This window comes from Onychostoma macrolepis, chromosome 05, assembly GCF_012432095.1.
Source record: "Onychostoma macrolepis isolate SWU-2019 chromosome 05, ASM1243209v1, whole genome shotgun sequence".
Classification (NCBI taxonomy): domain Eukaryota; kingdom Metazoa; phylum Chordata; class Actinopteri; order Cypriniformes; family Cyprinidae; genus Onychostoma; species Onychostoma macrolepis.
The window spans coordinates 11,862,793-11,887,381 of NC_081159.1; the positions used below are offsets into that span (position 1 = coordinate 11,862,793).

Here is a 24,589-nt window from a genome sequence, read left to right on the forward strand (position 1 = left end):
AGTAGTGTACATCATTATAACCCGTTTTAAGTGCAAGATAAAAAAACTAATAGAAGAATATAAATAAAAAAAACAGAATAGTTAAATTGTTTAAAGTTTTATTGATCATACAGAATGTTGAAATAAAAAACACATTTGTACAGTTAGACACTGAAGAATATGTATTTACATTGAGGCAAAAATCAACTAAATCAGTGACATTAAAATGACCAAACAAAATTGCATGAATTCCCTAAAATAGTGTCACAATACCTAGAGCTTGAGGTTTCTCTCTCAGTCTCAACCTGGCTGTGAGACACAGTCACCTGTGTCAACGGACTGCTTATTCACTACACTAGTAGGTTTCAGTGAACCACTCAGACACTAATGTGACCTTCTGCTACCATGTCTTGATACTGGAGGCATCCTTCTTAGACGAGAGGGTAGCTAGCAGCTGTAGCAATACCACAGTGGTTGTGTCTGTCCTTGGCCATGTAGATATATCCTTTATCACCCCAGTTCTCACTCCAGCTAGAATACAGAAAACGCACATTAGGTTAAAAACACTGGCTTTAAACGTTGCCCATTCATAATTTTAGAGTATAAATGATCTTCTTACCTGTTCTTGACAATCCAATACTTCTTTCCATCAACATCCTCACCCTCAAAACCATAACCAACAGCAAGAACGCCATGGTCTAGCTCCTCACTGCTGCAGTCTTTCTCATAGTAGATGCCTAACAAGAAATATACATCCATTAGAGCACGTCAATGGGCATCTTCACTTAGCTGGCTTACAATGAAAGGAAAGGATGTGATGTGTGGCCCATACTCGGAATTTGTGCTCTGCATTTTACCCATCCAAGTGCACACACACACATACTGTGAACACACACCCAGAACAGTGGGATTTAACAACTACCATTAACAACTAATGGTGACAAATATACATACCTGACTGGTAGAACTGGAAAGACTCGTGTCCGGCGTCAATAGCCACAGATACTGGCCCCACAGCAACTATAGCCTTCATTAGAGCATGTTCCTTTCCACTGGGAATGTCAACGAATCCAGTGTCATTAGCTGCGCTGTATTTGGGATCATAATGGCAGGGCTGATCATCCTGAAAATGATAAGAAGCATGTGTATTATGGCAATCCTTCATATAATTAATCAGTATAATGTCATAGGAATAAAAGGTAAGGTAACTTACAGTTCCCAAATAGGGGTAGGACTCCTCGGAGTCCAGACCGCTCTGGTCCTTGATGTACTGGAAGGCCTGGTCCATGAGACCTCCGTTACAGCCCTCGTTGCCTTCAGGACGGGAGCAGTCCACCAGGTTCTGCTCACTCAGAGACACCAGTTCTCCTGTCTTCCTGAACATCTGACCCTCCATGGCTCCAGTAGTGCTGAAGGCCCAGCAAGAACCACACTCACCCTGCAAATACCACATTTGAAACCAGTTATCAACCAGTTGGCTTCAAGATGACTTAAGATAAAACAAGCATCAAAATAAGCTACAAGTAAAAATCTAAATATTTCTCATTTTGATTCTCCTCTTCAACATGTTTTTTTCTTTAAAAGAACATTGAAAACTTGGATATACGAGGTTTCTAAACCTGAAAAAGTTAAAATCTTAAAACACCATGGCTATTTTATTATGAATATACATTTTACTAGTTATATGTAAAATAAAAATACAACTTATGTAACCACGAAATTAAAAATAGTAACTATTTAAAAATTAATTTACATAAGAGATACCATAGATTAAAACAGGTTTTGAAAACTAGGGCTAGGGGGCCTTTTAATATTGTTGCACACAATGCAAAATGGTTTATTTGTAACATGTTTTCCTGGTGTATATTCGAAAATGGTCTCGCTGTGGTCTCACACATATCATATACATCCATTTCCAAAATGGTTAGAACATTTTTTTCCCCCTATGGAATTTAAATACATTTATTCAAAGTGATTTGCTTTACAGTCAAGGTACACATTTTGTTAGTCCTTGCTTTCTCTGGAAATCAAACCCATGACCTTGACATCACTATTGCCGTGCTCTGCTGTTTGAGCTACAAGGCATATTCAAAAGGCATCGTTTTTCTAGAATTTTTTTTTTTTTTTTTAAATACGAGCAACTATCTCACCTGATCTTTCACGGGAGTCACGTATCCCTTTTCTCTCCAATCCAACTTGTTTGGGACCTCCAGGAAATTGGGCTCCATGAAGAGAGATCCTCTGAATCGTCTCTCGGTCTTGTGTTTGTAGCCATTCATCACCTGCCTGAACTCCTCATGAGTCTGTAGATATAGAATAGTTTGAAAGCTGAAGGAATTTCATAAATCAATACGCAAACACCTCAAATGAAGTTCTTCTGCAGTCTTACCATATCACCAAAGTGGTTCATTCCGAGTCTGTAAGTGTGTTTGCCCATGGAGTGCTCAAGATTGTGCATTTCGATCTTTTTCAAGTTTTTCTCCCAGACCATTCGCCTCCACCCCTCCTCCTTCTGTGTTGAAAGAGATAACACTGAGTTCCACTTCTTACTCCTTTTTCAAATTGTTAATGTAAATTTTAACACTTACTTCATGGTATTTTTTACTGTGCCAGTTCTTCCACTGCTCCCAATGGTCGTCTAACTGCTTGTCCAAAGTTGGAGCAGCAAATACTGCACTGAGGCACAACGTGAATGCTGCTATATACACCCTCATGATGAAAACACTGAGGGGAAAAACAACAGGTCAGTGATGTTGCAACAAGTGACCATGTACCTTATTCCATGTGAAGATAACAGATTACAACATGTATACAAGGGAATGCAGAAGTCTTAGTTTTAATAGTGGCATTATTTTTCGTACAAATATTATATTATATGGGGTAGATGCGTATTTAATGCGTAAACGTATTTTAAACGGTTTCAGGCGAAGTTTGGTCACAGCACAAGAGATTGCCAAAACTGCTTGAAATTTCATGTCATGCAAGTTATTCCTTTCAGTCACTTCACTGCTGTATAATTAAACGTATATGTATATTTAAGAAGTACTGGCGTATATTTCTACAGTGTCTTGAGATCAGATTACTGCCCCGACATCTTTGTTTACACCGTGTTACAGAACCACCGGCAGGCAGCGATAGTTATGTTGTTATGGATGGTAATAAAAACCAGTGAGTAATCCAAAGGGAGAGGACGTATTATTCATGAAACATTCATTGAAAACAGACACTGACCTACATAGCCGAACAGAAACGAATCTATATCATTGTCTGTCTATCTTCAAAAAAAATGTGTGTGTTTACACGGGCCTTCGGACAGACATACGGGTCTGGACACAAAAGAGAATACGGTGTTCTTTTGCGGCAGTCACGGGATCTGTGGTTGCAACACAGTTTCCCAGTAAAAGAAAACAAAGACCGAAACCAGGCCACGGAAATCGAAAAAGAAACAGCTGGAACTATTTTACAGGAATGGGTATGGGAAAAATCTATTAAAATATGGTAAAACCTTGTGTCTCTAGAGAAGAGAGTCAATTCATAAGAACGTATTGTGTAAAAGGCTCAGCTAAAAAGCTCGATTTTGTTCTGTATGAAGCTAAATACAAAACAGAGATGCATATTACATTGAAGTGTCCATATCGACGGTTTTTGAACAAAACAAATGTAAAAACAACTCAAGATCCCCGAAAGCTTTAAAAACTCCTGACTCACCCAGCTGTCCTGAATCCAGAAGGAAGTATTCAGTTTCGCAGAGGGGCCCCAGATTTATAGCGCATCTGAAGGCAAATTCCTCAATTTCCTATTGGTCGAGATTCTTGCTTATAGATTTGTCGATCCCGCCCCCGATGAACGCGTCAGCGCATGTGACCCACCAGCACGTGACGGCTTCCCGACAGATGGTGTTAGTCATAAAGAAAAACTGTTACTATCTAAAATTTTTTTAAAAAGCCCAGCATAATCAACATAACAATGTTACATTTAAGTCAATAAATGTATATTGTTGTTTTAAAAAGCACAAGTTAAAAGCCAATACTGTATGAGTTACTATTTACCGCTCGTCAACTATCGTTACGTTTTAAATTAGAATGCACATACAGATTCATCGGTTTTCTTTGCAACGGTATATTATTTCTTAGATATTTAATCCATTCACAGCACAGCCATACGGAAATCATTGGCATTTCAAATATTATACCTGTTAATAACAAGCCAGTAGAGCTTAAAGTCTTGCAGTGATCAAAATACAAGCTCTTCACACAACTAGAAATACATTGCAGTTGATTGAATGTTAGATTTAATCTAATTTAAAATAAGTAAATTTAAAATGTTAATATACTAAATCACAAAATGCTAAAACAAAAGGAACACAAGTAAATAATGTGAATGCAGTGAACTTGCATAACCCTACTCACACATCAACAGAACACCAAAAACAGGGTATATTGAATTTATTATCAGTATGTCTATGTGAGGACATCAAGTGCAGGTTATCTAGTTCTATAACTGTGTAACAACATTCCACATTGTTTATGGTCACTGTTAAGATTTGTGCCAGGCCAGAATTAGAGTGCTGTTGAATCTACATACAAACAAAGGAGAAAACAGACTGATTAATGGGCTCGTCTGTCACAAGAAGCAAACAGTTGCTATAGATGGGAAGATTGCTCAATTATCACTTAAGCTTATCAGCCCAGCGCTTCCAGCAATGATCAAAACGGAGCAGTTAAAAGAAGTGCAACTGATCAAACATGAGCATTCATGACTCTGAAAATTCTGATTTAGCGTATATGCATTCAGTATTACATTGTAACAAAATAGTAAGCAAGCAGATTTTAAAACCACAAGTAATGTAAACCATTTCATAAACAGAGCTACAGAAAGAATAGAAAAGCTTCTATAGGTCATGTTGAAATAAAGGTGCGGTAATTCCATTTCAATTTGCTGAATAATGCAAGTTCAGTCATGCCACACACTGACGCCTCAAAAAAAACAGCACATGACTTTGAGAGACATGAGACATAGAATTATTCATCCGCAGCAGTGTCATCATTGTCATTTTCGATTCATTTTAGCGGGCTCTGCTTCTCACTGTTGAGGCCACTTTACCCAGAATTCACTTGAGGGCAGTTTGAAGTATTTTAGAAAACTTTAAAATACATGGGCTATTATTAGGACAGGTTAAGTTATAAATTAAATAATTTAAACGACGGAATCTAACATCTTGTAAGGTCAAATGTACTGAAATCTGTCATCTCTTCTTTCAAATCTCAACTAAAAACTTATTTTTTTCAGCTCACAGCTCTCTAGTGTTTAAGTAGTTTTTTTATTTTATTATTTGTGAATATTTGTAACTAACGTCTTTTACACTGATCTTGGGAAATGCACTTTATTAATTATTACTAAATCTTTGAAACAGGGAAATGTAATGGCAAAATATTGCATGAACAACACTTTCAAATATATTTTTCAAAAAGAACAGACTCATTGAGTAAACAATTTATTATAAAAAAAAATGTAGTACACTGTAAAGTTTGAGGAAGTATTAAGGACATGGCATTCAGAGACATGCGGACATAATATAAATAAAGCAATAATGTGAAGGTCTTGTGCAAAGAGATGACTGTACAAGTCTTAAATACACCAGGATATGTTCCCCTCTGATGTACCCTGTTAAAGTCTTAAGAGGGCAAACTATGAACCTTGACCACAGCTAAACAGCGAAAGAGCTCCATAATACATAGACTTAATCACAATATAAAAATGTGCCTTTTGGAATGAGAAAACACAATATGCCCAATTCCCTTTTAGAAAAGTTTGTGATTTTAAGCCTGCAAGGGAAATGATGAAAGGTTGGAGGGTAGACCTGTCCCAAAATATAATATGGAACAGTTCTCTGGACTTTCAGACATTAAAAAAGATGATGATGAAACGGCAACTGTTTCATACAAAGGAGAGCAAAAGAGTTATAGCATGTGTTAGATGTAAGAGAGAGTCTTTGCTGCCATCTACAGCTTTCAAGTTGTCACTTCATTTGTGTCCAATATACCACATTCAGTACAATCAGACAGGTATTCCTATAACTGAGGAATGGCATCGCTTTTAACAGTTTCAATGTAAATGTCAACACATTTTAAGACACTTTTGCCCAACTTAAGTCCCTTAGAATAGCATTTTATGATTAATTCTCCAGTGTAAAGAATACACATGACTACGTGTTTAAAATACATTTCTTAAACGCTCGACAACAGTGTAAATGTGTGAAACAGAATATATGGGAAAAAAACTGAACAACTGTAACAAAGATCATGCTTATCAAGACACTGCAGCAGATATCATTTTTATAAAGAAAAACTAAATCTTACTTGTCATGTAAGTGCCTGGAATATTTCATAATTTCCATTTGACAGGTAGTCAGAACCGTAATATTTCACAAAAGTGAATGTGACAAGTAGGCTATAAGTGTGAATAAGACAAATGAGAGGGACTTAAAATCAATTTATCATGCATTTTGATTTTTAAAGGAATGTTTAGAATGCTTTTTTTGTGCTTCATCATTCGAATAAATTCCTGTCTGAAAAATGATGCGTTTTAGTTGCAATATAGAACAATCGGGTAGTAAATGCAAATGACCCAATTTTGTATGTTTGAGAAAAAGTGTAAATCTAATAGATATGTTTATTAAAAGCTTCCTAAGACAGGTAAACACCGAAACACTTGCAGAGGTACACATCCAAATTTGAAATCTATAACGATGGCTCTTTGTCAACAGCTTACCATCTTCAAGGCACTCAATAGCTTGAGTCGTTTATTAAATAATGCTGCCAAGCACTTAGTGATCTATCATTCGGTCATCAAATTTAGCGCAATTCCCCTAAAACAGCTGTCCGAATTTATAAAAGTAATAGAATTTTCTTTCAGTAAGGGCATTTAAAAAAAGGCCGCCTGCAATTTCACCTTGGGAATGTGACAGTCAATAAAAGATTTGCAGAAAAAAGCACATAGGCACCTTTTCAAAGACACCAAGAATGAACATTCAGAAATTGCGAAGGGCAACCAAATGGACATAAGTAGAGTATCTGATTCAAATACTTCAGTCTCAGGACACCAGGGAGCTTGAGATTTAACACCGCTCCACCGGTCAATTGCACGTTTCTCTATAGACACAAGTGACGTCCTAACGAGAGATCACGGAACTGATGGAGTTGAAGGATGTGCCGCCCCCATTACACACCGGGCTGTAGGGCTCCGGCGGGGTGATCAGTATTTCCAAGTTGACCCGGAACACCGGTGCAGCTCTGAGGAGGAAATCTGCCGCGTCCCGTCGGCCGAGTTCTCGCAACTTTGCGACCAAAACGCCTATGGTTGAATCGGGTCGCTGGCTCCACTCCTGCAGGAGCGTGGCTGTGGGACTGGGAAGGGAAAGGGGGTCTGCAGGCGGAGTCCCGTTGGTGCCAGAACTGTATTTAGCAGCGAGCTCGCTAAGGCCCAAGTTCATGGCAAGCAGGCACCAGTCCTTTCCGAGGGCATCAGGAGGGTCCAGTAGGCGGCAGAGCTTGCGTCGAGTCAGGTGACTGACTTCCGCCACTGGCACTTCCCCACCAAGACTGCCCTGTTTGTAGACCTGGGTGCAACCTAATGCTACGATACTGACAAAGCTCTCACGATAGCCGCCCATGGTGTTCGAAAGCGCGTTCTCGCCTCGCGCCTGGGCACGGAAAAAGTCTCTCGGTTGGTAGAGCATGATGGGGCCGTGGTGTTCCCGCAGCTGCTGAGGGCTAAGATAATGCCGGGCGGTAAGCAAACCGGGTAGCGTAGCAGCTAACAGACCCTCTGCCATGCCGCACAATGTGTCCAATAAAGCATAGCAACGCCCGGGATCCGAGTCAGGTCCTCGTAACTGTACCTCCATGCCCTGCCCGTGGTTCACAAGCAGAACCAGTGCCTCAGCGCCGCCAAGTCCAACCCGTGCTCCGCCGCTCCACAACCTCACATCCTCAGCCTCGACCTCTGGCTTCTGCTGCCGGCTCCACCTGCACAAGTTCACTTGCAATTTATGGAAAAGTCCACAAGGGAATGGCGCCAAGTGTTCCGCAGGGACAACTCGCACGCCGCCGTAAAGCAAAGTGTCCTCGCCTTCGATGTCTTCCTCGTCCGTCCAGGTGTGTTGTAGGCCACCCGTGCGTATGAGGACGGGAATGTCAACCATTCCCGGGTTGGCTAAGTCGCGGGCACATACATCCATGGCGTCGAGCACCTGGAGAAGTTCATCGATGTCACCTTCGGAGACAAGGTTTTGGAGTTCTTCCACACGGTAGCGGCCACGGTAGTGGTGGATTGCTTTGGGGGTTTCAATCGAGAGAAGCTTGCCGAGTACGTTACCGCAAAGCCAGCGAGGGTCTAACAGGACAACGTCCTGGATAGTCTCACTCTGCATGATGTTAATCTAGAAGAAAGAAGGGTATAAAAAGGATTGAGTGCAAGCAAATGAGTGATTGTAAGATTCCAAAGACACCAAGATAAATATTCAGTGAGATGAAATTTTAATTTAAATGAACGGCTGACAGTCATGAAAATTCTAAATCGGTGTTCTAAATTGTTTTCCATCATACTAACAAGAAAACTGGCCAACCAGTAAGATTCATGCTTTTGGTCACATCCCCAGAGCCGCTGTTGTTACATAAAAATACAACAAGGTGGCACTAACAAACAGATAATTTTGCAAAGCACCAGTGAATAGCAGTGGAAGAATTGGGAACCAGTTCTCTAGTCTCTTTACTTTTGTATTTGATGTTGTGGGATAAAGACCATAGTGAATACAAAATACAAAATCTGAATACGCTTTGGCCTGAATAGGCATATCACATGTGAAAATCGGACCGTTAATCTTAAGTTAATGTTGAATATTTGTGTTGGTGTGGGTTCCATAACAATTCAGCGGATGTGTTGATCTAAACTGTCACTTTTGGGGCTAAACTCACCTATTCCTTTTCAAATAAATATGATAAATCATCAGTATAGATGTCAGGAAATCAGTAGTTATGGGGGCGCAATCGAAATGCCTTGAATTTGGGTCAGTTCATTATTTTGAGCTATTTTATGAATTCAGAAGACTTGGAATACAGCAAACACATTTATGAAATATATGATTTATACAGTGATTTTCTGTCATTTTGGAGCTTGGCAGCCCAGATTCTCATGCACTTTCAGTACCTTCTTCAACATTTTTCATTTTGATACACACAAGTCAGTCATACAGGCTGATGTGAATTGTTATTTTTGTGTGGCTTATTCTTTGAAGAGACATGACATAACAGATTTTAAAAGGGCCGAGGTTAAACACAGGGGAGCTGAAGCCCCTTAAACAGAGTGTCTTATGTAAGTAAATGTTAATAAAGCTGAATCACAGCATGGCATTTCAGCCCATCAATATCAAAACATTCCCTAAAATGTGTTTAAGTGTTGCTGCTGAAAACACAAATGACTAATATTGATGAGAATGACTCATTCACCTGCTCTCTCTATCGGTGAAGCTGTTGTTGTAATGGTTGTGGGTGGTCAATAGACTGCAAAGGCCCCTATTTAGTTGCTGACACCCACAAACTCATTTGAATCCATATAAAAACATGTTTGTAGATGTTCTGCATTGTATACTTTGAGTGATTTTGAAGTAATGGATGTGGCATTAATAGCGGGGGTGTGTACGATAGCATAGCATAATGTATGAAAACAATAATTTTAATTAATGATACAGTGCATCTACTTCAAAAACACTTAAGCTATGTCCACAACAATATAACCATAATTCAAACATTCGTACACATTTATTCATCTGCTCATCGTCACACACACACTCTCACACATTCACGTGGCCGCCCACACGCACACACACCTCTCCCATGCTGTGAAGTTGTGAAGCCAGTTCCCGCAGATCCTCCTCACTGGCTAGAGGGTTGATTTGTTCTTGCACATCCACAACAAACTGTTGCCATGACATCAGCTGGTTCGGCCCGTTCAGTTTCCGCCAGGAAGGCAGAGTGGACAACAGCTTCTCTGCCAGCTGAGTCATCGGCCTGCAGGTCTGTGAAAACGACAGAGAGAGAAAAGCAATTTTACATCTCTGAAAAAATGCCAATGGGGTTGCTAAGTTGTTCTGAGTGGTTGCTAGGTAATTATTTTCTAGCCCAAGTCAAAAGAACAGACCCCCAAGGTATCTATGATAATCTCAGTCTAAATTTTCCCCCATTAACTGAAAGTAGAAACAATAGTAGAAATCACCACTGATAAATGAAAGTCTCCTTTAACACCTCAAAGATACTGTACTATATAAATGACATATTTCAAAACCATAGTAATTACTTCTTTTTCCTTCATAATATACACAAAAACCCAGACACTATATAACGGCGGATGAAAAAGTAATCTGTACAGGTATGTGTAGGAGTGAGAAAGACAGAAAGAGAGATGTAGGAGGAGAACGAGCAGAATGTATTAGCGAGGGATCTGAGTGTCAGTGTTTGATATTGTGTATTTCTGAGAGAGAGAACACACGTGTGTGTGTGTGTGTGTGTGTGTGTGTGTGTGCGCATTTTAAAGAAAAGAAGAGAGCTTTATTATATAGAGATCAGACCCAGATCAGTATAAATAATTTTTAATTAATTTAAAGGGGTAGTTCACCTAGTCATTAATTACTCACCCTCATGTCGTTCCAAACCGGTAACCGGTCCATTCATCTTTGGAACACAAATTAAGATATTTTTGATGAAATCCGAGAGCTTTCTGACCCTTCATAGACAAGAACGCAACTGACATGTTTAAGGCCTAAAAAGGTAGTAAGGACATCATTAAAATCAGTCAGTGGTTCAACTTTAATTTTATGAAGCTACGAGAAAACAAAAATAACTACTTTATTCAAAGATTTCTTGTCTCTAGTGTAAGTGTTTGACGTGTGTTCACTAGAGTAATACGACGCATGCGTGTGCATTCCTCTGCTTGCAAACAAGGCACAGCGCATCCAGGTTCTACATCAGCAGCATCGCACACATGCGTCCTGGTACTCTCATGAACGCACTGTGAAGACTGACAGGGAAGAGAAGAAATTTTGTTTTCTGTGTGCACAAAAAGTATTCCCGTAGCTTCATAACATTAAGGTTGAACCACTGATGTCACATGGACTATTTTAACAATGTCCTAACAACCTCTCTTGGCCTTGAAGGTGGTAGTTACATTGCTGTCTATTCAGGACCAGCAAGCTCTCAGATTACAGCAAAAATATCTTAATTTATGTTCCGAAGATGAACGACGGTTTTACGGGTTTGGAACGACGTGAGGGTGTGCAATGACAGAATTTTCATTTTTGTGTGAACTATCCTTTTAATGCCAATGCTACATTTAGGTAATTGAAATGATAAAGTGTTGGGAAGTGTAGTAGAATGGAGACCAATCTTACAGAGATGATGGTGTTGCGGAGCTCTAACAGAAGATTTCTCAGCAGCTTCATGTCTTTAGAGTTGGACGCTCCTGCATCCATGACAAAAAGCTTCTCGGCAATATGCAGATCATTCCCAAACCTGAAAGGAAAAAAACAACAACATTATTATCAGTTTAATAGTTTGGCTTATCCATCAAATCACTTTAATCAGTATGATCGAATCAGTCCTACTAAAATGATCACTTTGACAAATATTGTCCTTGTAGGTCTCATAGCTTCAAACTGACAGTATGTGCTGATTTAATCACCTGTTTCTGACTTCCTTGAGTAGAGACCTCTCTTTGTCATAGCTGAACTCTCCCCCAAACGATCGGGGCAGATTCACAATGTCAGCATGTGTGGCCACCAGGACCACACGCAGTGGATTCCTGATCTTCCCTCCAAACGCTGTGGATACAACAGAGAGGCAGTTTTATTCATTATGCATAATCTCAACTCTCAAATCAACTATTTGAGGATCATAGACCAAGAACTAGATTCCTAGATTAAGACTGATGCACCGACTCTAATGAAGTCTCTTTTGGCATTATCCATAGCACTATGGATGTGCCTGCTACAGTACTTACACAAATTCATCAACCATCACTACAGTGAAAGCAAAGGCAAGCCAAGCTGAAATTACCAGAGAGAGTTTGAGAGAGACAAGAATGAGAAAACTACAAACAGCATTAATGAAGCACAGCACAGAGAACAGTGAAACAGTGATAAACAGAGAACAAAACTGCATGCATGAGCTCATTTCTATCATACGACTGTCAATTTAACTTGTTCACTCAATACAAATATTTATATTAAAAATGTGTTAATAATGTGCTAAAAATATTTGACATTATTTAAAATTTGTTCAAAAACAGTAGAACAGGTAACACATGGGAAATGCAAGGGGTCTCAAGACACGCTTTCAAAAGTAGAACTGCTTTTAACTCGTCAGAGAAAAAAATATATGGTGCTCATGGTGTGAAAACAGCAAGATATAATGCAGTAGTCAAAACATCCATCTACCTTATATGTACACAGAAAAACCAAGCATAAATAGCACAGATGGAATGTGAGAATGCATTCTGTGTGAACAGGCCTCGGATAGATTGACAAACTCAATGGTAAAAAAAATAAAAAAAGAGTTTGGCAATTTATAGACTTGTGTTGAATGACATGGAAATAAAACAAATAATATATTGACTTCTAAAGCCAGACTCTGTTATGTCTATTTAATGCTTTACTCATTTGCCACATTAACATGATGTTGTGTAATTAGTGCATTTAAAAAGAAAAGTCAATCAATTGACAGCCCTACTTTCATAGTAACAGGACTATGGGTAACTTCATTGTTGGTTTAAATATTAATAGAACATAAATATTTAAATAGGAAAATAAATATTTTGTAAAGATTCCCTTTTTCTGATATATATATATATATATATATATATATATATATATATATATATATATATATATATATATATATATATATATATATATATATATATATAAAATTATTTTTTAGATTAAAAACATAAATAATATTTAAAAACTATTTCAATACAGAAAACTGTATAACTGCTCCTTAGACCTCTTAATCACAGACTTCGCAGCTTCAGCTGATCCATGTAATTACAGTAATGGAAAGCCCTCTACAAAGGACGAGAAGAAATCCATACATTGTACACTGTAGTCTCAGGAGACACACACACTTGCACATACCGATGTTGTCCTCTGGCAGGGTGAGAGCCTTCAGGCAGTTGAGCCAGAATGTGACCTGGTTTAGTTGAGTCTCGTAAGGCTCCTCCAGGCTGAATAAGACCAGATGAATGGCTGTGGTGTCATTCGCAGCAAAGTAGTCATATGAGCAATAGTAGACTGGATTACCAGAGAACTCCCATATACTGAAGTCCCCAACACCTAAAAAATATTGCATAATACAATACATAAAATACACAATATCATTCAGTTTTTTTTTTTTACTCAGTAAAGATAAATTAAACAGATCAAAAGTGACAGTAAAGGCATTTATAATGTTACTAATCATTTCTATTTCAAAACAATGCTGTTCTTTTAACCTTTCTATACATAAATACATCACATTTTAAAATATATTAAAATAAAAATCAAATGGTATTAATATTTCATATTATTACTATTTTTTACTGTATTTTTGATCAGAAAAATGCAGTCTTGGTGAGACTTATTTAATATTTATCATAAATGACTTTTACCATTGACATTGGCATTCTGGATGTCGATGGCTTTGGTGGCAGTGTCGTCAGCCGTGGAGAGAGCGTTATGAACAGGACTAAAGACCTCTAGCACTCCTTTAGTCAAACTGGGCTCAAACATCATACTGCGGCTACGCACACTGACATTCTCACAGCCTGGGTACAGGTTAGAGATGCTGACAGACACTACATGCACACGACACACAAACAGGGAAGCAAAAATAAAGAAAGACTGTAAACTAGATGGAATTGACTTCTTATAATAGATAACAATATATGGGTTGTTGACGTGACATAGCATTTTCACTGTCCCACTGGATAAAAATGAATGTAATTGATATTGTCGTTATTTAAAGTGCTGTAAATCATTAAACATTTCTTTGTCCTACATGGAACTGTAGTCGATTTTTTAAATTTTTGAGCCAAATGTCAAAATTGTCCTATGGTGTGTCCCAAGCATGGTTCAGTAAATTACAACTTTAATCAATTAAAAAGAAAAGCATAAAAATGTTAATAAATACACCCGGTATAATTGTACATGTGTTCATTTGAGTAAATAGCAATCATTTTTTTCCATCTATATATTTCTGAAAGTGTAGGAACTTAATACATTTTGTTTTCTGAAAACCATGTCCTATGGTGTGACACCATATCCTGATTTTAAAGCAGCAATTCCAGAAAAAAATGTAATTATTTGAAGGACCCCATTCATGGTCGTGTTACTGAAGCCTGACATGTGCACATTGTCAAATTTTTCACTTTTTTGGAACCACTACAAAAGTGTTACGTTTTGTTGTCCTTTGGTGTGACACCCCTAAATTATATTTTTTAATTAAAAAATGTATGTTAAACTACATAATCATGGAAAATGATGCAGATGTGTCTTCCAAACAGCTAAGGATAGGTTTGCTTGGAATGGCAAGGTCATTACTTGACAGAAAAAGGCTGAAATGTCCTATGGTGTGACAGAAAATGTCCTCCGGTGTGACGCCTGTACTGTCACACCACAGGATAATGTCTCTTTAAAAAGCAGTTTTCAAGTCCTTTTTATTCTTGTTTGATCATTTTCAGTGTTCTTAAATGCAATAATTACATTAATTAAAGTATTTTCTGATGTTTTCACAGAAAACTTGTACTGTTATAAAGTGTCATGAAAATAAGTATAAAATGTGATATGTTTTTGAAACAGAAAGAATTGAGGGAGAGAAATTAGTGGAAGATAGAGGACACGGAAATATAGACAGAAAATTAACAGGGATCCACGCAGAAGGGAGGAGATCCTAAGAGAACAATGCAGAAAGTAAATAGAACAAAAATGATGCCTTAAAAAGAGTAGCTATATAGTTTTAAAAATTGTATTCACATCTTAATGAATATAGTTTGAATATCAATCATATTTAGCTGTGCCGCACATGCAGCGGGGGGGCTAGAAGAGTTTTAGTAACATACTGATTGAAAGAGACTGAATTTTTTTGTTCAACAAGTCATGGGGAAAAATGATGTAAATTAGATAAAATAAAGTATAAAATAAAGATAAATCTCTCTCATGCTATTTATATATTATTAAGGTTTTTTTTCCCCTTACTTTTTGCTATGTCACACCATAGGACAAATTTATGGTACAGTTCAGTAAACAATGAAAGAACTGATGAAGTTAGTGACCCTTTATATTTTCTCAAAGACCAGACTTTACACTACATAAATACATGCATTTCTTCTTCAAAAATGGTATTTTACAAAAAAAGCATTTTTTACTGGCTATTTGTCAACTACCCATATAAAATAAGGATATGTTTGTAGCTAAAGGATAAATGATGTGTATTATTTGAGGGTTTATAAAAATGTAATGAATTAAGCTGTTCAAAATCAATTCTTAAAATGTGGAAACCCACCACATGGGGGAGCTCTTTCCTAAAGGCCTGATTCCAGATTTCCCAGTGTTGAAAGAAAAATAAATATTTAGTAAAGGTTCTCTTTTTCTGATATATATTTTTTGAGATTAAAAAAAAAAAAAACTGTTGCCGAGTGGATAAAGATATGGACTGGTAATGGACAAAGATTGTACGTTAAAAAAAAAAAAAAAACTCCAAAAAGATGAGCCAGTATCACCACATATATACATAATTAAAATAGTTCAGCTGGGAAAAACAAAATTCCTGAAAAAACCACAGAAGTGCTAACAGCCATTTTAGTTGGAGAAATAAAATGAGAGTCAGATGACTCAAACTCTTTTTTATATCTTGTAACGTGTTAGTCACACTGTGCTGCATATGTCTCGCACAATCAACGCTTTCCACTGAACTTGGGTTCTTTCTAAAAACTTTTCTCATAGAAACCTAGAGACGACTTCCTCAATTTGGCTGTGACAGTAATTGTGAGAAAAAAAGTTAGCTTCATGTGTAACGCATTACATAGATGTGATTGCGCCTTCCAAGGATAGCGCTATATGACGTGTGTGTTAATATGGGAATGAGTGAGGAAATGAACAAAGTTGGCCCAGAAAAATCTCTATACTCCAAGTTACCAAGCTTAAAGGAATAGTTCACCCAAAAATGAACATTTTCTGAAAATGTCCTTACCATCAGGCCATAAAAGATTTGCTTCTTCATCGGAACAGATTAAGAGAAATTTAGCATTACATCACTTGCTAACCAATGGATCCTCTGAAGTGAATGGGTGCCGTCAGAATGAGAGTCCAAACAGTTGATAAAAACATCAACAAGTAATCCACACAACTCCAGTCCATCAATTAATGTCAAACGAAGCGAAAAGCTGCACGTTTGTAATAAACAAATCCATCAAGATATTTTTAACTTAAAACTGTTTTTAACTTCAAACCATTGCTTTCTCCAATGGAAAAGTCATCTTGTCTGAATCAGGAGCGAAATATGCACAGATCAAGCATTATTTACAAGTGAAAACAGTCCAAAACAGTTCTTAACAAATATGTTGGTGGATTTTGATGTGAAAGGACAACAGGGGATGGACTTTTTCACTGGGGAGAGCATTATTATGGATTATGGACTGGTATTTCGGCCAGAAATGACAATTTAAAGGTAAAGTGCCTTGATGGATTTGTTTCTTACAAAATGTGCAGCTTTTCACTTCATGAGATGTTATTTGATGGACTGGAACCGTGTTGTGGATTACTGATATTTTTGTATCAGCAGTCTGGGCTCTCGTTCTGACGGCACCCATTCACTGCAGAGATTCCATTGGTGAGCAAGTAATATAATACTACATTTCTCTGGATGAAGAAACAAACTAATCTACATCTTGAAAAGAACAATTCCTTTAATTTTCAGCTTTTCTATAGATGAAGGAGGAAAACTCATCACCCTACCTGCAGGTTTGGAGGTGACAGGTGAGGCTGGGTGCCGGACAGGGTTGGTCAACCTGGTCCTCCTCCTCCTGAAGAAACTCCGCAAGATGCCACACTTCAAAGACTCCACCAGAGTGCTCTTCCCTGCTCCCGAGTGGCCGAACAGCTTGAGTTTGATGCGAGGTTGGAGGGTCTGTGTAGGCCGCAGCTGCTGGATGTAAATGCTCTTATGGTTGTCCTGTAAGACCAGTCACAAAGGGTATGTAAATTAACACAATCCGCTGGCATTAAAATATGACATATGGACCAATGACAATGTTAATGTGTCTGAGGATGTTCAGTGCATCCTAATAAGTGTAATTAATAGGCTCTTAATAGCTAGTATTCAGAGTCCTCTAACTGAGCATAATCCATTTTTTAAAGCAAATAGCAAGACGCTAAATGCCATATATTAAATCATGTATGTGACCGTCAAATTAAAAGATTTCCATAATCTAAAGTCAAGTCTGTGGTTAATAGATAAACCGTACATCTGAACATTAGATCAAATCTGAGTGACTGAAGGATTAAAAAAAATAAACTGATGTAGACTGAAGGTCAAATTAGATGTAAAAATATCTTAGAATATGGAAAATCTATTTTTAGTAACCTTGAAAATGTTTTTGCCACATTAAAGGACTACACAAGAGCTTCAAAACACCATCTGCGATTTTAGTGGGATTAATTGGCAGATATGATGCCATGTTTAAGAAGCTGCAAGCTTCAGTTATAATAAATAGCAATGCACCGATTGACTACCATATTATTGTACCATCATATTTACACGTTATTCCATGGTACTTTAAAGAATACCACAGTACATATCCAACAAAACATAGTAAGAACATGACACTATACAGTGCAACAATGCCTATCCACTTTTAGTTCCGAAAGTATTTTCTCATATGGATTTCACAGCATCTTACAAACTTTGATATCTACATGGAGTTGGATTTTGGACAATTGGGGATTACCCAGTTATCACTCAGAGAGAAATATATTAAATATATTATGTTAAAATATATTCTGGAAGTCAAATATTTATTTAAAAAAATATCAAAATCAGCAAACATTTCAGTGGGATGAGAGTCATTATTGAGTAAAACTGACGTCTCCTGCAGGTGTCATATAAAATACAACAAGGATCTCATAAGCCTTCACAAAGCATTCATGTAATGCAAATGAATGTCTCTTGAGTCTCAGTGAGATGAATAATAAACAAAGACTCACACCTTTTTCAGCTTGGCCAGCAGCATTGCTACATGCTCCTGCTGCTCTGCAATCGCGAGATCCTCCGCTGTCTTCCCATCCTGCGAGAGACAATGACAGTGATGGATAAACTGCAGCCTACAGAACATTACAGACAATGCAGGGCCCGTCAGCGTCCAGTGACACAGATGAATAAGTAAAGCTAGATAAATCAAATTCTGTCATCCTTTCATCTGCTCTGTATTACCAGAGCACCGCATTAATAAATCTCCGATAGATACAGAGATACACAGAGAGAGAGATAGAGAGTGTGTTTGCAGGGTAGGGTGTAAAAGAGAAAGTGAGAAGCTAACAAGAAAAAGTGAGAAAGAAAGAAGAGAGAGAATATCACCTAACAGCTCTACAGCGTGACTCACAGTACATTACAACAGTGGGTACACTGATGATTACTGCTGAAATTAATGACAGGTGTAATGCTGCCTTCAAGACGTATCAGATGATTGTGTATACGAAATGGGTGTATATAAACGACACCACAAAAAATGAAATTATCAGTCCAAAAAATAGTAAGTCAGAACAAGTGTGGCGTCCTGGCACACAGTCATTCGCTCATTTGCAACAGTTTCATGGGATTGCATGTGATTCTGTTCTGCCTGACTGTGGCTCTTATTGAAAAAGAGTTGTGATATAGTGGGTAATATTTTCCTTCAACTGTTCACCCATCACTTCTCACTTCTGCTGCGATCTGTCTGTCCGCCCATGGAAAGAGTCTCTTCAGCTGATAGTCTATTTAGCGCCATACAGTTCAGGTGATGCCAATTACACCACGGAATAAAATATTGCCTGGCTCTTATATATCTACTGACCCAAAATTGGTGTTTTTTCCTAACATTACAATACAAGTGTTTTAATATATTTTAAAATGTAATTAATACCTGTGATGACCATTACTCCAGTCTTCATTGTCAAATGATCCTTAAGAAATTCTAATATGCTGGTGCTCTAAAACATTTCTTATTATTATCAATGTTGAAAACAGTTGTGCTGCTTAATATTTTTGTGGAAACCATGTTACATTTTTGTTAAAGATTCTTTGATGAATACAAAGTTCAAAAGAACAGCATCTACTTGAAATAGCAATCTTTTTCAACACAATCAATGTCTTTACTGTCATGTTTATCAATTGAATATGTCCTTGGGAAAAAAAATTATCCTATAAAAACTACCTACCTATCTATCTATCTATATATCTCTCTCTCTATATCTATATATCTCTCTCTATATATATCTATATATCTCTCTCTATATCTCTCTCTCTATATATATCTATATATCTCTCTCTATATCTCTCTCTCTATATATATCTATATATCTCTCTCTATATCTCTCTCTATATATATCTATATATCTCTCTCTCTCTATCTCTCTCTCTCTATATATATATCTCTCTCTATATCTCTCTCTCTCTATATATATCTATATATCTCTCTCTCTATCTCTCTCTCTCTCTCTCTCTCTCTCTCGAGATATATATATATATATATATATATATATATATATATATATATATATATATATATACACACACACACACACACACACACACACACACACTCGCACACACACCTCAGTATTAGTCATCAAATTAAAAATCCTAATAAATTGAAACCGGGAAGCTTTGCCTCCATAATACAGCACTAATGGGCTAAACACCAGATGTCATTTATATCTAGCAACCCCCCTGGAAAATGGTACTCATTTAAGGCAGTTAATGAGAACCAACCAATCTACATTTCCCATCATTTTACTTGGTAGCACTGGTATGACAAAAATTCATAATGAAAGCATCAATTACACAACTAATGCACCTCCTATGCGGTCTTGTTTCACAAGCTCTATAAAAGCTTTTTGTCTTTGTTGGAATTGAAAAAAAGAAATACAAATCTGTGTTCATTTTATTACAACCAAAATGACGCACATAGGAACGTCCCAGGAGGCTGTGACGGCAGCACGTGTGATTGTGAAATCAGAATTAGGAGACACCAGCTGTGGAGGGGGAATGACTATCAGAGAGGGCCTGCCTGAAGGAAGTATATTCCACAGAAAAGTCATATGTAAAAATGCTGTAAAAACATACAAACTCCAAGAGAGCATTATAAAAACCTTGAAATTCTGTACATAAACCCCAGGGCAGTCTTGGTTATCTGAAAAAAAATCTGTTTACCCAAAACCCACCACAGTCACAGCCCTCGACCAAAACCATTAATGATTTAACACCTCAGAATACATGTACACAATCTCACACACAGCAACACAAACCTACACCTAACACCTGGGGCCACAAGCACAAGCAAACAACACAACCAGTAACAGCTGTGTTCCTCCTCAAACCGACGGGGACAAATTAACCAGCCTCCCTCTGAAAGAGAGCCCCCGCACACCCCACGCAGACGACAGCGAAAGGGGATGTGGTGAACGGAGCAGAGGTGTTAAAGCACCGATGAAAAGGATAGTAATGGGAAAGCTTTGCTGCACTGTAATTACTCTTATCTAACGTGGCTTGATTAAACACAAAGCTTTCCTGCCAATTAGACTTCATGAGATATGACTGCAAAATCTTCTGCACAAAACAGCCCATTTTCTTATTCACAGACTCTTTTTATGTCTGTCTGCTTGTCTCCAGCTCAGCTATGTGTCCCCGTGAGGATGTGCTTGAATTCATTTTATTGATTTATGGTTGTCTCCCAAAAGATGCCTAAAAATCTCAAGGCTGAATGGAGCATCCTGACGTGAGAGAACCAAATCTAGTGTTTGCTTGACACATTGAGACTGCAGCTTATCATTACCGTATTGGAAAGGGAGACATGAAAAATACATGAAGAGATGACATAGTAGACAGTGAACCATCATGCTTGGGTGTTGTGCATGGACTTTTAGCACATGTCTACAGAGTTGATAAAGTGGCAATGTGATTGATTACTGGCCCAAGTCAAAGGAGGCCACTCCCAAGTCTCTAATATTCTGGTTCCTAGATGTTTTTTCCCCATTTTATCATAAAACAGGTGAAAATCATAATCTCAAACCTACATACATTACTGTTTATAAGGCCACTGTTTAGGTGAGTATGATTTTTTTTGTAAGAAATTAATCCTTTCATTCAGAGGGAATATACTGAATTGATTAAAAGGAACAGTAAATACATTTATAAAAGTACAAAAGATTTCTATTTCAAAATGCTGTTCTTTTGAACTTTATATTCAAATCATCTTTAAAAAAAAAAATGTATGACAGTTTCCACAAAAATATTAAGCAGTACAACTGTTAAATGTTCAAATAAATATTTCTTGAGCAGAAAATCAGCATATTAGAATGATTTCTTAAAAATCGCGTGGCTGTAATAAATTAAAAATTAAAATATATTGAAATAGCATAAAAATAGAAATATTGCAATTTTTACTGTATTTTTGATCAAATAAATGCAGGCTTGGTAAGCATATGAGACCCATCTAAAAATTGTTTACATTTTACAACAAGGTCCCATTACTTTACTTTTTATTTAATGCATTAGCTAACATTAACAATGAGCAATACATTGATTACAGTATTTATTAATCTTGTAAATGTCTGTTTATAAAATACAACTGTACACCGTTAGTTAGCCTGGGCCCCATAAATAACAGTAAATTTGATTTTAATAATGCAACATTTAATAAATGTTGAAATTAACATTAACATTCAGAAGTATTTTTCATTGTTAGCTCATGTAATGTAGTAAATTAATGTAGTGATGTAGTTAAATAATCTTACCAACCTCAAACATTTCAAACAGTGAACAAACAGTGAGAAAAGGAGCAAAATATGAAGTGTGAAGGCCACATTAATCAATGGCGTCCTAAATGTGGAAGCAAATTTTTTCTTTCTTAAGTTGCTGACCCATATGCCTCTGGCAATGAATTATGGATTCTCAAAATTCCCGTGTGCTGTAACATGCATTGTGCATCAGCCACTATACAATATTAACACAGAGGAGCAGCGCTTTGAGATGGTGTTGAGGTAAGGGGTGTGAGTGAGGGCTGTGTGGGCCGGCCGAGGGGAGGGATGTCGGGGTTATTGATTGAAAACATACATTGTTTAGGATGAGCAGGTTGGGGGTTCACTGGGGCATGCTATCCTTCACCGCTGCTGAAATTGAAACAATGATTCTCCACTGGCACATTTTCATTAAAAACCTTCACTCTGGCAAAGAACATTTAATGCACTCGGCTAATAACTTCTGGAGAAGGCACATCCTTATATTACAGACCAAAGCAATACACAAATATCAGACAGATATATCCTGACAAACACATATTAAGAATCAGAATGAGTCAGATTAAAAATCAGTCATTCAAAGGAGGGACACCCACACAATCACATAAGATCACGCAAACCTACAGGAACCAACACACGTTCTATGGGAGAGGCACTATATGAGGCAAGACACAGCAGACTGAAAGATTAAGGATTAAGGACAGAATGGTAATTTAGGCTGTCGTGAATGATAAATGAACACTTTTTTAAAGAGATAAAGAGACTGCAATTTGATTAATGTGCTAAGAGGGCAGGACACCGGCTCAGTGTTACACCTCAACATCGAACACTAAAAGAAGACAGCAGCCAAACTAAACAACAAAAAGCTTTTGAGAGCATGTGAAATGATACTTTAAGGATTCTTTGATGAATAGAAAGTTCAAAAGAGCAGCATTTATTTGAAAATCTTACTGGCCCTGTTTTGAATGATATATATATATATATATATATATATATATATATATATATATATATTATTTTTTTTTATAATAAATGTATAATACTGTTACAAATGATATTTTATTTATTCACATCAAAACCCTGATGGTCTTGAACTTACATTAGTGATGGCTTCAGTGTTGGCTCCTGTAACACAGAGATGACGCACCACCTCCAGACCACCGTTACTAGCTGCCAGGTGAAGAGGTGTTCTCCCAAACTACAGACAAATAGAAAGCAAACATCTATAAACACTCTTTCTGAGAATGATTCATCACAAATGCTAACTAGAAAACAAAAGGTGAAAAAATTATTTTGTCAGAAAATTGTATAATTGTATATTGTATAAGTGTATAACACTGCAGAATGCTGATGGTTCAATTTCAAATGAATATAATTCTGTTCCTCTTGACCTGTAAATCCCTCTTCCAGCTGTAATGGAAGTGCCATTTAAAAATTTCTCTCAGAATTAACAACCATGCATAACTGGTATGTAAAAAATTCAAGAAAATTGCAAGCAAGTAAATGGGGTCAGTTGAGGGGACTTTAAGAACTGAAAAAGGAGTGGATGATGATTCAGGACTGACAAAAAAAAGCACAGTCATTAATACTTGAATAAAAAACTGGTATATAACGGTTTCTGAAATGACTGGAGAAAAAATTCCCTTTGGAACCTAAACTATGTTTATTGCATATATATACTGAAAGTGTTAGTTTAAATGCAAACGTGGAAGCTTATAGATTTTAGTTTGTTACAAGCCAAATGTGTAATCACTTTAGTATGGAAAAACATTCAAAGACACTTTCACAGTGGACCAAAGAGATGATTTTTAACCTTGCTCTTGAAAAATGTACATATGTAACATATGTAAGTAAAGCAGAGGGTTTAAAAAATTATTTGGTCCCCCTTTTGTACAATTTGTTAATAAGTAGATAAAGTTGTGATGACTGTAATTTGAAATTAGACATTTTTTTATTATATTATTTTTTTTACATTTAATTTCATACTTTAATCATACGTCATTCAAACATTTTCTATTCATTTAATAATTTATTTATTTAATACTATTATTTTATATATGTACTTTAAGTGCTTATTTAGTGTTTTTTGATGATAAATGTTGGGGTAGGAAAATTGTATTCTGTAACGGTATCATGGGGTTTCTATAACAAAATGAATAAAAACAGAGTTGAAAAAAAACTGGTATACAAGAAAACATCATTGTTATTCCCATTAACAAACTATTAAAAACCATTTGTGTTAATTGAAATAAAGCTTAAATAAAATTAAATATTAATATTAGATGAAAAACTAAAAGGTTGAAGCACTAAAATTACTGACTGGAAATAAATTAAAATAAAAATTGAAATATAAATAAAACAAATATAATCCTAAATAGCAATATTTTAAAACAAAATATCAATAAAAATGACAAAAGCATATGATGCAATTACTAAAAACTGAACTAAAATTAAAATTAAAACTGGAAAAAATATGAATAAAATATGAAAATATAAAAATATAACACCACATAAATAACACTGAATGAAAAC

The 24,589-nt window shown here is 36.7% G+C and overlaps 2 protein-coding genes across 5 annotated transcripts in view; both read right to left on the reverse strand.

The window, feature by feature from the left end:
* Positions 1-81: 81 nt before the first annotated feature.
* Positions 82-3,806, reverse strand: ctsla (cathepsin La). The gene is made up of 8 exons (XM_058775641.1): positions 3,688-3,806; positions 2,568-2,703; positions 2,369-2,491; positions 2,130-2,282; positions 1,193-1,417; positions 934-1,102; positions 599-716; positions 82-510 (listed from the first exon to the last, which is right to left on the reverse strand). Exons 2-8 carry the CDS (start codon positions 2,691-2,693, stop codon positions 411-413), a joined length of 1,014 nt encoding a protein of 337 aa, XP_058631624.1. The 5' UTR covers positions 2,694-2,703; positions 3,688-3,806; the 3' UTR covers positions 82-410.
* A 1,654-nt stretch (positions 3,807-5,460) lies between these two features.
* The window catches only part of dapk1 (death-associated protein kinase 1), a 75,616-nt gene continuing 56,487 nt past the window's right edge, over positions 5,461-24,589 (reverse strand). For all 4 annotated transcript variants that reach the window (XM_058774957.1, XM_058774954.1, XM_058774955.1 and 1 more), the window contains 9 exons: positions 23,157-23,255; positions 18,271-18,348; positions 17,021-17,237; positions 13,678-13,863; positions 13,166-13,363; positions 11,713-11,851; positions 11,423-11,543; positions 9,866-10,054; positions 5,461-8,419 (listed from right to left, as the gene is read on the reverse strand). In XM_058774957.1, coding sequence (XP_058630940.1) covers positions 7,151-8,419; positions 9,866-10,054; positions 11,423-11,543; positions 11,713-11,851; positions 13,166-13,363; positions 13,678-13,863; positions 17,021-17,237; positions 18,271-18,348; positions 23,157-23,255 — 2,496 coding nt within the window. In that variant the 3' untranslated portion in view covers positions 5,461-7,150. The remainder of the gene's footprint in view (positions 8,420-9,865; positions 10,055-11,422; positions 11,544-11,712; positions 11,852-13,165; positions 13,364-13,677; positions 13,864-17,020; positions 17,238-18,270; positions 18,349-23,156; positions 23,256-24,589) is intronic.